Here is a 16,561-nt window from a genome sequence, read left to right as displayed (position 1 = left end):
CTAAAATTGCTTTCAGTCTGAGAATCATTTAAACTGATGGCTGCAACAGCAGTCAATGTGGATGCTGAAATATAAGATGTTCAGAATGCAAGGTGGGCAGGGGAAGGGGCCTGTCTTGCTGGGAGTGGGACCCATCAGTGTCTATAGAATGAAAGCACGGCATGAATTTCATAGCACCTGCTGGCCACTTTCTGCTTTCTACATGCCCACAGTTCCCGTTGACACAAAGGAGAACACTGCAGAGAGAAATTTTTCCTTTTTTCCTATAGAGTATAATAAAAGAGGGACAGAAGGGTAGACAAAATACAATCTACAGTACTTTGGTAGAGGAGAGAGTTTTAGGAACATCAGTAAGAGAAGAGTTGGAGTGACCCAGTGATAGCATATGTAGGATGCTAACATGAAAGATGCCTTCCTGTTAGCTACTTATAAATCCTGAGCTATCAGTACCTTTCCCTGTGCACAGGAGAACCCTCGATGTGTAACAGGAAAGATTCCAGTTCCAGTACTACCTCCCTCAGAGACACTCATATAGAGGAAGCTGCTCAGTGAAATTTCTGCTGAGGTCTCTGGATGATTTTACTGGTGCCCTTTCTGGAAGCAGTAGACTGGCCCTGGGTTTGCTGGGCAAGCCAGGTGTACCATCTTCCTGACTGGGATTTGCAGTGGTACAATTAATCTGCTCCTTGAGAGATCTGTAAAACAGAGAAATACAACATTTCCTTGGGAATACAGAAGTAAATACAGGATATTAGGGATAAATTTCACCTATTGGATGTTTACTTTAGGGTGAAACAAAGTATAACCCATGAGTGCGTCTCTCTGGAAAGTTAGCTCGGGGTAGTTAGCTCAGGTGTAGCTGCCTACAATAAAAGTGTCTCCATTTGGTCAGATGGATGTCACCCCATATCCTTCTGATCTTAACAAGCTTCAGGCAAAGCTTGACTGTGGTGTGTGAAGCCTGCTGTTTTGCGTGGTCCTGAAATAAATAGTATATGGAGGAGCAGGAGGAATCTGCCAAAAGAATGACCATGCTGTGATCACACTTGGCAGATCGGTAATTCTTTGAGCTAACAAGTGTAGATCACAGTGGGCCCAGCGCTGTCTTAAAATAAGTCTGGGGCAGAATTTGCACATAGCCATTGTTGTAAGGGAGCTACAGCTGATTTCTCTGTGGTTTCATTCCATTATGCTCAGTAAAAAGTAGAAACTCAGGAATTTAAAGGAAACCAAACTGGGAAAAAGTGTTTCCTCTCTGTTGGTAAGCAAGTGGTGCCAGTGGAAACATTCCCTTTCCAGCACCACTGCGTGCAAGAGAGTGACTGCTCCAGATCCGGTCTCCCTGGCACTCTCTCTCTCACCCTCTTAGACAGCATTTATTCCTAGTGATTCTCTATTGCGTCTGTATTTTCAGTTGCCTAGGGCACTACAACATAGTGAAGGTACATTGTAGTGAAAGGTACTACAATAGTGAAAGGTAACTCATGTTTCCCTTTCAGAAGATAGCTTCATATTTGCTACTACAGAAAGTACCTTTATTTCTTGCTGATTTCTGAAAAATGTTTTGTGGTGAGATGACAGACAGTACATCTACTTTCACACATTTGATTGACTAAGTGCAGTCAGCCTGCACATGTCCTTCACTATCTGATATTTCCCAACACTGGGATCTGTAATGCCCAAAACAAGCCATAATGTCTCCTAGATTTTTAAAGAAGATTAAAACAAACAAACAAGTGGATATCTTGTTGCCCTCCTTCCCTTCTGTGTTTTAAATTACCATTTGCTGTAATTAATCTTGTGTTTGACTCCTCAGTTAGGCAATAATACCATTGAAATTTTATTTTTCAGTGTGTGTATGTATGTATGTGTAAATTAAAAAGAGGCCAGATTATTTTCCAGGCCAGATTTTTCTGTGGTCTCCTATGTCTAATTGCTGCCCAAGGTTCTATAAAGTTGCATATGAGGTTCTCATGCAGAAAGCAGAGCAAACATTACGTAACTAACCCATATTGACTACCAGATGCCTCAAAATGTTCAAGACTTGTAATAAATTACAATCTGATAGTGTTTTCTTAGCTCCTTATCCATCCTGCCTTCTGATGTTTTCCCTTTGATATGCTGTGACCTTGCTGCGAATGCAGTGCCTTCTGCTCAGTGCTCACATGGACAGATGGACAATGGTGCCAGCAAGGATTCTCCATATTCAGTCCATTAGACTCTCACTTGTCATTCCTCAGAAGGATGATAACTGGTTAGCTAAAGCTAATGGTTTTAGACAAGTGCTTAACTAGACTTAAAGAAATACTGTCTTTGTGAAACAACAGTTTTTTGATAGTTATTTAAAACTTCACTTCTTTGCCAGATGCATCTATTAGTAGTTGTACTTCACCAGCTGATCACATCTCATAATTACAATTACTTGTCCTAGCCCAGGGAAAAGCTCAGTTCATTTGTCCAAGTATTGATTAACTGGTATAGTCAAGATTACTTTACTTCACAGAGGATGGATAACCATTAATAATGTTATAATTACAGCACAGAAAGGATGGTGATGAGGGGCCAGATAGGAACTTCAATAGATAAATAGACATTATTTATATAATGTAGAAAAAATTACATCTACTGCATTAAGGGGGGAGTTATTAACCCAAGGAAACTACTGACAGTAATAAGCAGTTTTAATCATTTTGCTGCACACATGGGGTCTCTCCTGGTAGGAGATCCTGGAGATGAGTCATTCTCTCCAGGCAAGGCCAGGAAGATATTTGCCTCACTGACACGTTAGGGCAGAAACTGCTCTGCGCATCAGTTACGGAGTGGGAAGACATACTGCTACAGGCTGGCTGCAGTCTGTGACATGCGAAGCCTGCAGCAGAAATTCAGTCTGTTTAAGCTGGGCCCTTTCCTTTACTTTTGTGCAGGCTAGTGATGGGTGACTGAAGCTCTTCCAGTTTTGGTATCCCGAAACCATCAAGTACAGCGATATTTGCACAAAGGATGAGTGTGGTTTTAGCTCTCCATCTGGTCTGGTCAGGAAGGAAGGGGGAAGAGAGGCAGGATTTTACATCTGTGCTAGATGCCATAGCAGAGGGCAGCACTGGGCTTTCCTTCTGTCCTCCCCTCTTATGTGGACTCCCTCAGCACTTCAGCACAGCACTCGCTGACCCTGCATAAGTAAGAACTGTGATTCAGTGGCTGGCTGGGGAGAGAGCAACTCCATCCTTGGAGATATTCAAAAGCTGACTGGAGTTAGTCCTAAGCAACCTGCTCTAGTTGACCTGGCTTTGAGCAGATCCCCAGAGACCTCTTCCAAACTCAACCATTCTGTGGTTCTATGATCAGTATATTTCACAAATGCTGCTAATTTGTTGTAATAATACCGCCATCAGAAGCTTTGCCATCTCCTTCTAAGCCAGATGTGGATAATACTGCAGATCACATCTAATTTTTGTGGTAGGATGCACAACCGTGTCTGCTTAATGTTTTCTTGTATGAACCATCTTTCATGCTATTGCTTAGTTACATTTGAGGCATTAATCACTGAGCTTTGTTCCTAACTCAGAGTCTAAGTTCTCTTCTAATCTCCCATAAATGGACTAAAGCATTAAAACAAACTTATGCATGGAGGAATACAATTTTGCAAAAGAAGGCAGCAACTTGTAGCTCATTTAACTTAGTGCTGTAAGCATGTTTCTGGCTTCTTCCTATCGGAATTCAACATTTCTGAGGCGCTTACTCTCTGCAGACTGAGTCAGAGTGTTAACAGCCCCTGCAGCTCAGCAAAGTAATCCTATGCAGATCCTCCCGCTGTAGACAAGCATCAGAAGAATTTTCTCAGCTCTTTGGGTGTCAAATCCCAAAATCCAAAGACCAAGTTATTTTGCGCTGGTCTGAGGGTGCTGACTTTATGGTTGAAGTATGACTTGAGAAAATTATTATCTGGAGCAGATAAGCTCATATTCTCGGTCTCTTTGACCCCATTATGCAGACTTCACCTAATTTCAAGGATCTGTTCCCAAATCAGTTTCAAAACATGGTCAGTTAATCTGCTGTTCATCCATTACACAGGACAAATGTGACCATTCCTGTTGAATAGTAATTGCCCATAGGTGGTGGGTATGCTTGCATTCCCTCATACAGCCCATTCTTCTGCCTTGTTCTATACTGTTCACGCGTTTTTATGTAAATGCCTGGTTATCTCAATCTCTGTATGTTTGGACAGTATTTCACCCATCTGATAAGGCTGGAGGGACTCACCCCTTGCCAGGTACTTTATATTCAAACAAACTAGGGGTTAATTTGGTGGCAAGAGAACAGCTTTTAATTCTCTTTCTCAAGGCATTAAACTACCAACATTAACTTGCTATGCTCAGCTCTCAGGGTCTACAAGGAGATGGTGTGAGCAAATTTGATAGCAGTTATAGTGGCATGTGAATGTAAATCAGGTAGAGAATTCAGCAAAAGGAATCTCAAGCTAAGATGATGTGATGCTTTCCAAAGGAAAAATGAACCAAATTAAAACTAAAGTCAGGCTAAATTTTTTGTTCTCACAGTGTTGATAGTTTGGGTTTTTGATCTGAATAGTGTAGGTGGGTTGTTTGGAAATAGTAGATCATTAGTTCTTTTGTTAATTGAAAATGCGGAGGGCTCTTATGACCCAGTCTGAAATGTAAACTCCTTTCTTTGCCAGTGCAAATATTGACATTCATTTGATTTGTTTCTATTGGTGACCTACGTTCCCTTCCTCCCTCTCTTTTCCTTAAAGTTCTCCAAAAAGATACAGCCCCTCATTTTTGATGATTTGGGTGCATAATCCAGGGGTGTCCTTTTTATATACAGACGGAAGTGAAGAATAGCGAAAGGTAGATAAACAATAATCTGTCCTATTCTCAAATACTGATTGTATGCCCTCTCTTTACCACTGCTATCATCAATGCAAAAGCTTTGTTAGATTTTATAGGATACTTGGACAAGTCAAGAAGTTCCAGAGGTTTTTACCTTTCTGTTAAAGGTAAATATCTCAAAGCTTAGAGGCTTATTCGTCAAAATCATTGCAGGCAGCTCCTCTCTTCCTTAAATTGTCAAGGCAACAGCTTGCGCTCATCCCCTGAGTGCCACTGTGACAGTCTGATCACCTGGGGAGACAGGTGTCTCTCAGACAGGCAGATCCCAAGCCATTTTGGTAATTATAGGTAAAAACTAACATCTTGCCAGTGCAGATCCTTGAGTGCCCAGGGCTTGTGCTCACAGTAGGAGCCTGCACAGAACAAATTGCTGCATTCAGCCCCAGCTCGTCCAGGGGATTCCAGGGGACTCCCTGGGTAGAGCACGTTGTAAATAGAATAATCAGGAGGTAATAAATGTAATGGACAGTCTTTTGCAAGCTCTTGACCAGCTGGAGTTGAGAGACCCCATGCTAGCTAATGCAGCTACGTGATTGTCAGGTGCTGGCTGGGCATCAAACCAGACCTTCAGGTTGACTAATGCTCCTTCTATCCAAAGGTTGTTTTTAATGTTCCTTGATTGCTTCTCCCAGTAACATTTTCATCTTCCACCAGCCTAATCTTGCCTGTTTGCTAGCCTTCACCAAGCACTGAGTAAAATATTAGTCTCATTATGGGATGGAGAGGTACTTACTGTCGACCTTATTGTCACCTGTATCCACATCAGACATGATGTCAAGCTGTCAATATTCTGTCCTTGCAAGAATTAGTTAAAATGGTAGCCAGATGGTAGGATCCATGTCTTCATCAAATCTTTCCCTGAATCTAAGGGTCAGTGCCAAGATACAGGGACTGAAAGTGTAATTTAGGCAAAGTGTAGACACCTAAGTCCAAAAGCATGGAAAATGCCAGCTCCTTTCCTGCTTACCCCCTAAAGATATTTGAACTCCTAAAGTGCTGCAGGGTTTGACTCTGGCATTTCCCAGTGCCTAGATCTCTGTAAAAACCCAAAGGTGCCATTGTCAGGAGTCATCTGACTCTGATTTCCAATTAGGCATTTCCCTGATCAAGTCTCCTGAAAGTTATGATTGAGTTGGTGTTCTCTGTTGGAACCAGGCGGACTAATTTCACAAAATTAGAAGCGTGTGATCTTTTGCTTTTAAAACACAGACAGGGAAAGTCCCCTCCTTCTTGCCCCAAAATACAGTAGCCAGATGGGTGCAGAATTCACTGAAGGTGTAAGACAATTTAGATCAGTGCTGTCTTCTGCCTGAGAGTGGAGCCCAGCATCTCCTGAAGGTTTCCCAGTCACCACTCTGTGGTGAGGAAAGTCAGTCTCTATCTCTCCCAAAAATTGTGGCTCTGTGCATCATAAACTGGAGGGTACAAGATGAAGCCTCGCAGTTAGGGAGAAACATAGTTTGGTTTTACTTCTTTTCTCTTAGCCTAGCTATGACTACTTTGAGTGAGTATTCCCCAGAGGTACAGTGCGTATCCAAGTCAGCATCAGTACTATCTTCTCCTGGTAAAAAAAGTAAATTCTTTATATTGTTTCATGAAGATACTCATTTGGCAGCTGGATGAGCCCACCTTGTGAGCAGCCAGGAGTGAAGGAGGAAGGGGTAATCCTTTATTTTGTGGATCAGAGAAGAAGGACATGGTCGTCAGCATGGCAAGATCCATGGTGCCCCTTTAGCCAGTCATCACATTTGCTAATGCTGGAGTGGCAGCAGGCAGACTCAGTAACAGCAAAGTACCGTGACTACAGACACAACCCTAGAGAAAGGACCTAGATTACAGGCTGGCTGTAGTCTTCCCTCATACCCAGGGGGCACCACAGAAATGACTAAGACAGTTAAAATTCCTGATTACATTTTAGATCCTTATTGGTTATGATTCCTGAGATAGTGGAAAACCAATGCTAAAATAGCCTTTTTTGAATTTTAGATTCCAGGATGAATTTGCAGGACAAGCAGTCTGGAAAAAAGAAATGAATTTTTTTTTTTTTTTTTTTTTTTTTACTTTTAAATTGAAGTGAGTTGATCTGGAAGTCTGTGGAGAAGTTGTAACTGTGGATTCTGACCATGCTATATTTTTTGCAGAGATAATTCTCAGACTAGAACTGCTCTTCAATGAATACTAAACGGTAATGAGGAGAACATGGATAGGAGCTATGTGGAAAAGTTCATTTAATTTAGAGAGAAGTTGCAGTTTTTCTCTGTAATTGCATGTAAAATACCTTCCCTGTGTCCAAGATTCAGGCTATTTGATGAATTAACAAGACTGACATGACTGAGTCATAGAGTACCAAATCTAAGCTTTTGTTAAAACAAGTGAATTTCTAACCTTTTTGCTTGCCAAGAAACTCTTCCCACCATGTAATTAGCTTAATGTTGTCTGTCTGAGTCTGCAGACAGCCTTAACAGAAAAGCGTGAACCTTTCCACCCCATTCATCTCAATGAAGTGCCAGCTTCACACTCCTTTGTTTCACTCAATGTCAGTGCTACTTGTTTTATTGCTGGGTGTCTTATCTGAGGTTTTGGAAGGGATCGGTGTGCTGGGACATGCAGTGAAGGAAAGGCAAAGAAGAGAGATGTAGGAAGAAAAGAAAAAGAAGGAAGAAGGAAAACAAACTACACTGGTCCTGAAGATGAAAATGTTTTCTCTTAAGAACACTTGCTGTGATAATAAAACACTTAACAAATGAAACCTAAAAGCTGAGTTGCTCCATAAAGGACATCTCTGAACTGCAAACAGTGCACATCTGCCACCGATAAGATAGTGGCTGCGTAGTTCAAGAGACTGTCCTGAGTCCCCTCATTTTCTTGCTCTATGAATTAGAATTACAAGTAGATTTTGGCCTTTTCCATTGAGTTTTATTCTGCACTGCAAATGGAATACTTTGCAAAATGTGGCCTCTTTTACCTCATTAGTGACCGAGGTAGGATGTAGATTTTGAAAAACATACTCTTAGATTATTTGAAGTTTATGGTAGAGGCACTGTGTGTGTTTCGAGGGGAAGGGGCAAATTCCTGGAAACAGGCAAATGAGGGTTGCCAAATGATAAGTGCAAAAAGGTCTGTAAAAAGAATGTAATGGTGCTGAAAGGCACAAGGAGTGAATATACCCTTTTGTGCATAGCTATGAATACACATTAGATCTAACACGATAGCCTAGACCTGACAGATGGAGCTGGGATGGGGAGAGGTAGCCAGCTGCACTTCAGTTCTAGCCAGGGGAGACGCCGTAGTCAAAAAACCACTTTCTTAAAGCGTTCAAACTCGAGACAAGGCACCGGAGAGGTACAACACCAGGTGGTACAGGAGGGCATGTGCAACCCCCTTCCCACTGCCCCAGCAGTGGTGGGGAGTGGGGACAGATACGGCCTGGGATCAAGCACACAGGAAGGGACACTGCTAAATCCCTTGGGGAAAACAGTGCCTGAAGGAGCTCTGCTCTCTCTCTATGATTTTGACACTGCCCCTCTTCATATTCTGCCAGCCAGGCAATGGCCCGTGTCCCCGGGGCTGGCTGCTGCTGTCCTGCTGCACTGCCCGGAGGGGACTAAGCCTGTCACTTTGCATTAGCTGTCCTCTGCATGTGGTCTATGGGATTGGGCCCTTCAAGGGACTGAAGAGCAACTCCGGCCCATTCCTGAATGCTGGTCACACTCAGGTGCAGGGTCGGTTGCTGGCCTTGCCTGGAAGCACCCCTGCAGGCACTGCCTGGGGCAGCGGGGGGGGAGGGTGCCTGAGGATTTGGGGCTCTTCCAAGGCTTCTTGCACTCAGCTCCCTACCAGCAGACACTGCAGGTCTGCCTGACTTGTCCTTAGTGACCTCCCCTGAAGGCAGCCCCTTCGCATGTCCCAATGCTGCCAAAGCTGGAAAGCTTCCCCCAGCATCCAGCTGAAATTTTCTTTCCTCCAAAGTAAGCTGGTTGCCTCTTGTCCTGCTTTAGTAATCTGAGCTGTCTTATAGAGAAGTGTGAGTGAATATGTATAAATATCCTGAGCGCTGCTAAGTGGAGATGTCGGCATGGGCATTGACTTTATCTCTCAGTAGGGTGGAGGTGAAGGTTCAAGTCTTGTGCTGTCTGCCCTTTAGCAAAAGAGCCTAAGTTTGCTTATGGCTTCAGCGCCATCATGCGGGGTCCTTCCCCACTCAGGTGCTTTTGCAGAAGACCTCATCTGCTCCGCTCTCCCCTGCTTTCCCCCTACCTTTCCCCAGCAGGTTTTCAAGATGCTGTAGCCAGCCGCTCTTCTCCCCATCACGTGGATGGGACTCTCCATTCTCAGTTTCAGTTTTTTCTAAGTCCCCTCTCATGGACTGTGGTCAGGGTGAAAGAGAAGTGGCCAGTTTTGGTGTCTATTACTCCTGAAATGTCTTTTTTCTAATATCATCTCGTGTGTGAATACTGTAGTTTTGTGTGTTCAAGCTTAGATAACTTTGTAACAAACTCTAATGAACCGAGATTCCTCTCTGTGTTGTAGAGGAAAATTCAAAGGTACGCTGCAAAATGTTTGGCTTTCTTTTTTTAAACATAACCCCCAAATCTGATTTTTTCACCTCTCTTTCAGCGCTGTAGCTTTTTCACACCTCGCCGCTTAAGGGCCCCTTTAGATTCACTAATAGAGTCCCTGCTTCTTTGGAGAAGAGGTGGTTAAAAAGACAGAGAAATGCTGAAGGGGCGATGGCGGATACGTGAGAGCTCCTGCTTCTCTGTCTCTGGGCAAGAAGCTGGAGGAAAAGGCAGCATGAGTTGAAGTCAAGGAGAGGTAAGGAGGACCTGCTGGGTAGGGGAGCGAGTGCTGTTGGAGTCTGTCCTTCATTGACTGAATAAACAACCCAGCATAGCAATAACAATAAATAATTTTATGAGGAGCTAGATAAACTTTTAAGGGGAAAAATGGTAGGGGGTGTAACTGCAAATTGAGGAGGAAAGCAGCTGAGATGGGTTTCCCTGTTGCCTTCTGTCCTCTATTTGGCAGCAGCTTGTTTGTGAAAAAAGCAATCAACGCTAGTTTATGATGCTAAGACATTTCTATGACTTTCACTCAGTGAAAATCATTGATGTTTCTGCTTTAACTAGATTTTGCTTCTTGCAGTTGAAAGCATTGCACTGCCTGAAATCCTATTTTGTTAAACCTGGCAATGGGTAAAATCACAAGTTCCTTAAAAAAATAGTCCTCTGGGGTTGAAAGGGGAACTACTCATTACCTCTGCAATTAGCGGGAAAGCTCCTCCTTAAAGAAACGCTCAGCCCCTTCTGTTTCCACATGTCACAGCTAGCTGCTGTACCTCATCACCAGGTGCCATTCAGATTTTAGATTGTCACCATTTAATGCGTACTGTGGAAAACTCTGATTATGTGTTGCAGTGAAGCACTCTGAGAGCCAGGCCATAAATATTTCCATGAACTTGTCTCTCTCCACCATCCCCAGGACTCCACTTCCTGAAATACAGCTCAAAATACAGTTTGGGTTTTTATTTCTGTGAAACCCACCTGTATGCAAAGGGCATGTTACCTTGGGAACAAGGTGAATGATAATCTGGACTTAGTCTCCCTTTTTTTCCCTTTATTTTATGATGAAAATGTAAGACGTTGTGAATGGTTCAACATAACATATGCCATCAGAAGCATGCCAAAAATAACAATCTGAAGCAGCACATGGTATGTAATGCTTGCATACTTCTCCGAGAGTTAGAGAGATCGTTGAAACAACACATGTCAGATGCGATTACTGTCAGATTGTTGGGGCCATCTGTTAGAACCCAAGATCAAGACCTGCTGCTTTCCCTGGAACAGCAGCTCCACAAAGGACTGTGGCAAATTCAACTAAATCCACTCGGGCCTGCAGAGTTCATCTGAGGGATTTGCTTGTTTTATTTCAAGATTTCATGAGGGATAAGACCAACAGTATATTTTGGATATTGCTCCAGGGGAAGTCTGGGAAAAGGCTTTAATTTTTTTTTTTTTTTGAGGGAGTATATAACAGGTACAACAAGAGGAGAGCTAAAGTGTCAGGACAGGAAGTGTACATTTGTACCCAGTGATGGGCTTCTTGGGAAAACATCTTCATAAATAAGGTTCATGCAAATGTGTATATGCTAATAAATGATAATTTGGTAGCAAGCTGCAGTTGGATATGACAACTCATTAATGCGGCTGACTACACGCACACACACACGCGCGCACACACACACACACACGCATACATTTTCAAAAGCAAAGCAAAGATTTTTGAAGTTGCATATGGAATTTGGATGCCAGATTCTCTTGGTGGCTTTCAAAGTCTCAGCTAGAATACCTATAAATCTGTTTATTATATATAAAATGAAGTTCTGTGTAAGCTGAATCCACAGGGAGTTTTACAGCAGTGGGCAGCAGCGACCTGGGTTTTGCCCATATTCTAGCTGTATCAGCTACACAGACAACACACACATCTATATGTGTGTGTTTTCAACAGTATTAATATAAAGGGGCAGCTTTTTACTCCCACTGTATTTATATATGTTTATATATTGGACATACGTTTTACCAATGTGTTTCATAACAGCTTTAAGCAATGTCCTTACTGACAGCGGAACACTGATGAAGTAAAATGTATTGATGTGGAAGAAGGAAAGTCTCTGTTATAAGACACACATGGCTCAAATGCCGTGAAGTGCGAGTAGTTTTCAAATGTGGGTAAATGACATTATTGACCTGGAATATTTTGGTGGAGGTTTTGTTTTGCCTTATGTTGGTGAAAGACTTGGACCTAGCTCCCACCCATCCTGCACTTTCCAGTTAGTGGGAGATCTTACACCATGGAAAGCTACCAAAGCTTTGCTTCACCTCTGATGCAGAAAAAACTTCTGCTTTGAAATCTCAGGCTGTGCTGTAGCATGCAGATGCTTTTACTGTGGACTCAGCATGCATACATCCATTGTGAGTGGTTCCTTCTGCTCCCAGGGAAACCAGGAGCAAGGGGTGGGATAGCAGGAGAGACCTTCCCGGGGAGGCCACTGGGGAGAAGCCTGGGGGCCAAAGGGGCTGCGAGCTGGCATTGAAATAAGGAGCGAGCAGCGGAGTGATGCCTTGTGCTGCAATGCAGGAGGGAGATGTGTCAGGAAGGGAGAGGCCAGCTGGGGATTCACTGCTAGCGTCACCTGATTGTTCTCCCCTTCGACTATTGCTGTGTTTTACCCAATGGTTGTTTCATCTAAAATCCATAGTTGGTCCTTAGATTGGGGTTAGGATTCAGGTCCTCGTTTCTAAGAGAGCCCATCAGTGGGACAGGGACTTGGAGATTATTAACTGCATCTTGTGGTCGTGGGGAGAGAGCTTTTACTTGTGGCTGTTAGACCCTGGGGAGAGGGCAGGAGCTTTACGCGCTGTGGTTTCGTAATCTGCTGCTGTTCTTCCTCTTGTGTCCACTGTGTTGCCCTTGGGTTACAGGAACCCGGTGCCAGCAAGAGGCTGTTGCAGCTGCTGCAGGTGATGAGGAATGATCCCAACAGCAGCACCCACTAAATGCCTGCCATCGTCAGGGGATACTAGCAGTGCTAACTGATTATGCAGTGTAAAAGGATCTAACGACCTTCCTTCTGTTTATTATTTCCCTTGCAGGAGAAATTCCCCAAATAGATTTCCATCATCCCTCCCAGCCATTTTCACTCATTGCAGTGTTCGATGGCAGCAGTTTGAAATACAATATTTGAAGCCTTGTTTAATTGAAATGCATTATGTCCAAACTAATTCAGAATAGCTAAGACTGATTTTATGACATGCTGGAAGCTCGTGAGGTGAGGTGGCCAGGTACCCGGAGGAAGGAAGCAAGGTGGAACTGAAAGACAGTGTGGCAGTTTCTGGGACAGGCAAAGGGCACGTTGTCAAAGCACAGGTACTGTGAAGTCATTTGTCACCCTGGAGAAGAGCTGGCCTAAAAGAAAAGCTTCCATAATATGAAGTAATCCCTCCTCGCCCCCCCCATTTTCAGGTTTGATTTCAGTGTTATTTGGGGTAGAAGCATTTTTCTGTTTTTGAAATTTCTGGCAAATGAGAAACTCCCAGGACAGGGCATTTCAGTTCAGCGAGACTGATGTTCTTGTCACTGTGGCTGCTACCTCTGGTGAAAATGGACAGGAATGCCAATTTCTCTGAGCAGCTGCTGGCAACTTTCACCAAATAGGACTCTGGGGTGGATCCACCAGCAGACTGGCTCAGGGCTAGGGACCACACAGCTTCCAGCATCTCCAGCCTGGGGCAGATGTGCCAGAGTCAGGAATACTAATCTCAGAGGGCTGTCTTGCATTACACAAAAGCTTGAGATGCACTGAGTGACACATTTCAGGCTCAACAAGGTGGTATTTTTTGACTAATCTCTGTTTTGATACCATTTTCTAACAATTCTGAAGTCCCTTTCAAGAATTCCCACAGTCTAAGGGCACAATTTCTCTCTTTGCTTGCTCTACAGATAGACACTCCAGTTTCATTTAATAGCCTGTCTGCATGTGACCAGAAAAACTCTGGAAAATAAGTCCACTTTTAAGATCAAGGAAAAAGAACAGTCAATTCTTTAACAGTCCAGCCAGCACTGAAGCAATTCCTGTATATTTCATGGTAAGTGGTAATAGAAAACATTCATAAAGGAAACCCTAAAGCATCCCAAAGTGCACTTTCCGTGAATGAATTCAAACACAAAAACTGCCTGCCTGCAGTCCACAGGAGTTCAAATCTGAGACGTGTCAACATGAGTGCTGTGTCCAATCTCAGTCATAATGATGACATAGGGAGAGAATATTGCTAGTCCCACTGCCAGGCACTAAGTAATTCCTTGCTGAAAGAGGTCTGTACAGTCCCAGCAGGGAAAGATGCAGCCCCGCTGCAGAGGCTATCCAATTATGTGGATTTTCAGAAAATGCTGTAAAAACATTTTTCTTCATGAACCTTTTTTGGAGCTATGTATCTCTTAATGTTACAAAATTTTAGTTCTGCGTGGCTTTTTGTGGTGCATAATCATATGGTAGGTTTTAAAAATCTGGTGAGTGAAGAATAAAAAGTATAGTGTGAAAGATGGGAAAAAGACATTTTGTTTGTTTGTCTGCTGTTTTCTTTCTTGCTTGATTTTCCTTAGGTTACCCATGGGCTTCTGATGAGGAATTCAGCTAAACCTTTCTACAGAGCACAGACAAAACGTGCTTTTCAGTGTTGAGGAAATACAGGCTTCCTGTTTACACTTGGAGTATTCTTTAATGAAGACAATCCTTGAGGTAATAATCTATGCGGGGAAGACTGAGGCTGGAGCTATTTTTTGTTCTTTTCCTCTCATTTCCTTCTGTTGGTAATAACAAGTGTATGCCTACCAGAGTTTTATTCAACATGGTTGAAAATCTTAGAATGGTTCCTCCTCAGGACTTTGCAGAAGTAGGGAGAAGGAGTGTATTCAGAGAAGAAGGTAGTTTGTCAAGAATTAAAGACCATTTTGATCAAAACAAGATCTCTGAAATGTGACATTCAATATAAGTGATTTTAAATGCGTTCTCTGGAGTTACATTTCTGTGTTGCTTCTGCTGCACCCTGTGGATTCAGGATTCAGAGACAGAAAAAATAGAGTCTGCCTTACTGAGTCACAGGGTCATAAGAAATTAAGAACAGCCAAATATCTTGTCTCTGCTCACGACCAGCAGTGGATCCTCAGGGAGAGAGTAGGAGAAACAGGCCAGGCACAGAGTGGTCCCGAGGAGCATCCCAGGGCACAGCAGGCAGTGCAGGGAGTTTCGTGCGGCTCTGCCTCTCTGGTGAGCAGAGCAGTAACCTCCCCAGGCACTGAGCAGCGTTTCAAGCCTGCTGTCCCACATTAGCCTCCCTTTCCTTTGCCGACTCCAGGACCCTACCCTGGTGTACTCCTTGCCTTCGGAGAAGTGCCTCTGTGACCACCCTGTAAAGAGCAGCGTCAGGGGAGGAGGCAGGTACCAAAAGGCTCCCAAAATCGGAGCCCTTTTTTTGGCCTGAATTCTACCCAGTTTAAATCAGAAGAGGTAGGTGCCTTCAGCTTTGCTGTGTGACTTGTCTATTCCTAGAAAGCACATAGTCATAGACCCATTTAATAGACTTATCATATATCTAGGAGGGAACCCATTTATTCATTTGACCTGCTTTTTCCCTTGAGAAACTAGTCCAAAGGCTGAAGTGGTATCAGGAATCGGAGGAATACTGACAGTTCTCATTTTGCAAATTTTGAAATGAACCCATTTCCCACTGTTGCTGGTAATGTCTTTCATTATGCCTTTAATGAAATTGTATTGGCATATTTATGGTCTAATAAAAAAAAGAAGATACCCAGGAAAAGCAGTTTTCAAGTGAAATGCTTTAATAATGGCTTCATAAATGATTTTGATTTTTTTTTAAGTCATAACCTTTGGCAAAAGGAAATGTGGAAAATTCAAAACCATTAATGAAATGGCTTCTGGACTGTGCCATTTAAATCCTTTACGATGCTTTTTCTGATGCCTCTTCTTTAAATTTGATGCCCTTTGTTTTTAGCATCGATGGGGCAGCCAGCTACGATGCACTGTATCTTCTTCCCACACAGCCCATTTATCCTGCTATTCTGTTTTCCTGTTCTCTTATCACTGGGAAAATAGCACTTTGACATACCATTGTTACCCTTTGTGTTTTAAAATACCCAGCTGATCCAGATTTATAATGTCCTGGATTATGGAATTCAGAGTGTTGGGTCAGGATTTAGCATCTGTTTTGAAATTGGAAGGATTAGCCAATAAATTTTGTAAATGTTCTGATGAACATCTGTCACTTTTTTTGTGGGTCCATGGTCAGTGCTTGTCAGTGGATCTACAGGTTTGTTAATTTTGCAGACTGTCATGTCTTACGGATTTGGATCTGGACATTTCCTGAAATATGGAATCTAATCTGTTGATTGTGCTGATTTGCGTGTGTGCAGTTCTGGTTTTAAGAATAGATGATGTGTCATTTTTCATAGCTTTTTCTTTGTAAACTCATAAAATGAGCTTGATTGAGTGCTACTTCTTTTCACTTCACTTACGTGAGTCATCCAATTGGTATATCCAGGCCTATTAGCATCAGAATTTGCTTTCATGAGGAAAAGCTTATTGGTTCTATCCCAGAGGTCACAGCAGACTTGGAAAATAAAGGTCATGTTATATCTTGAATTCAGAATGTACAGATATTATGTGAAGATAAAATCTGAAACCCAAAAGGAAGAGGAAGACATATCTGCAGCAATATGATGTAGATGTAAATGGATAGCAGATAATTTAGTGCTGGAAGTGTGTGGTTTCCTTTTTTTTCTTTTAACAAAACAATGTCATAAAAATCAGCAAACAAGAAAGAACCAAAATGGGCAAATGAATTACAACACATGCTCAATCATTCTTAAATATGAGACTGGGGGAATATATGCTAGTTTCTTGGGATATGGCCAGTAAATATATAGACCCTTAGTGGCAAGTCTGGCTTCTCAGAACATTAGTTCCTATATCATAGATGAAAATAAAGATATAAACATCAAAAATAAAGAAGAGAAACAATACATATGCCCAGGAGATCTCTGTATAATCAAAATCAGTTGTCTCTAGGAGAGTTAAAAAA

The 16,561-nt window shown here is 42.6% G+C and overlaps 1 protein-coding gene across 1 annotated transcript in view; it reads left to right on the top strand.

Moving 5' to 3' along the window:
- TPH2 (tryptophan hydroxylase 2) overlaps nt 1–9,638 on the top strand; it is a 70,997-nt gene extending 61,359 nt beyond the window's left edge. Inside the window, exon 10 of the mRNA XM_067289935.1 lies at nt 9,525–9,638. Coding sequence (XP_067146036.1) covers nt 9,525–9,611 — 87 coding nt within the window. The 3' untranslated portion in view covers nt 9,612–9,638. The remainder of the gene's footprint in view (nt 1–9,524) is intronic.
- The last annotated feature ends 6,923 nt before the right edge of the window (nt 9,639–16,561 follow it).

The sequence above is a fragment of the Apteryx mantelli genome, chromosome 1 (assembly GCF_036417845.1).
Source record: "Apteryx mantelli isolate bAptMan1 chromosome 1, bAptMan1.hap1, whole genome shotgun sequence".
In the NCBI taxonomy this organism is placed as follows: Eukaryota; Metazoa; Chordata; class Aves; order Apterygiformes; family Apterygidae; genus Apteryx; species Apteryx mantelli.
The sequence above is the reverse complement of the archived record's forward strand: the minus strand, read 5'-3'. Positions and strand labels throughout refer to the sequence as shown.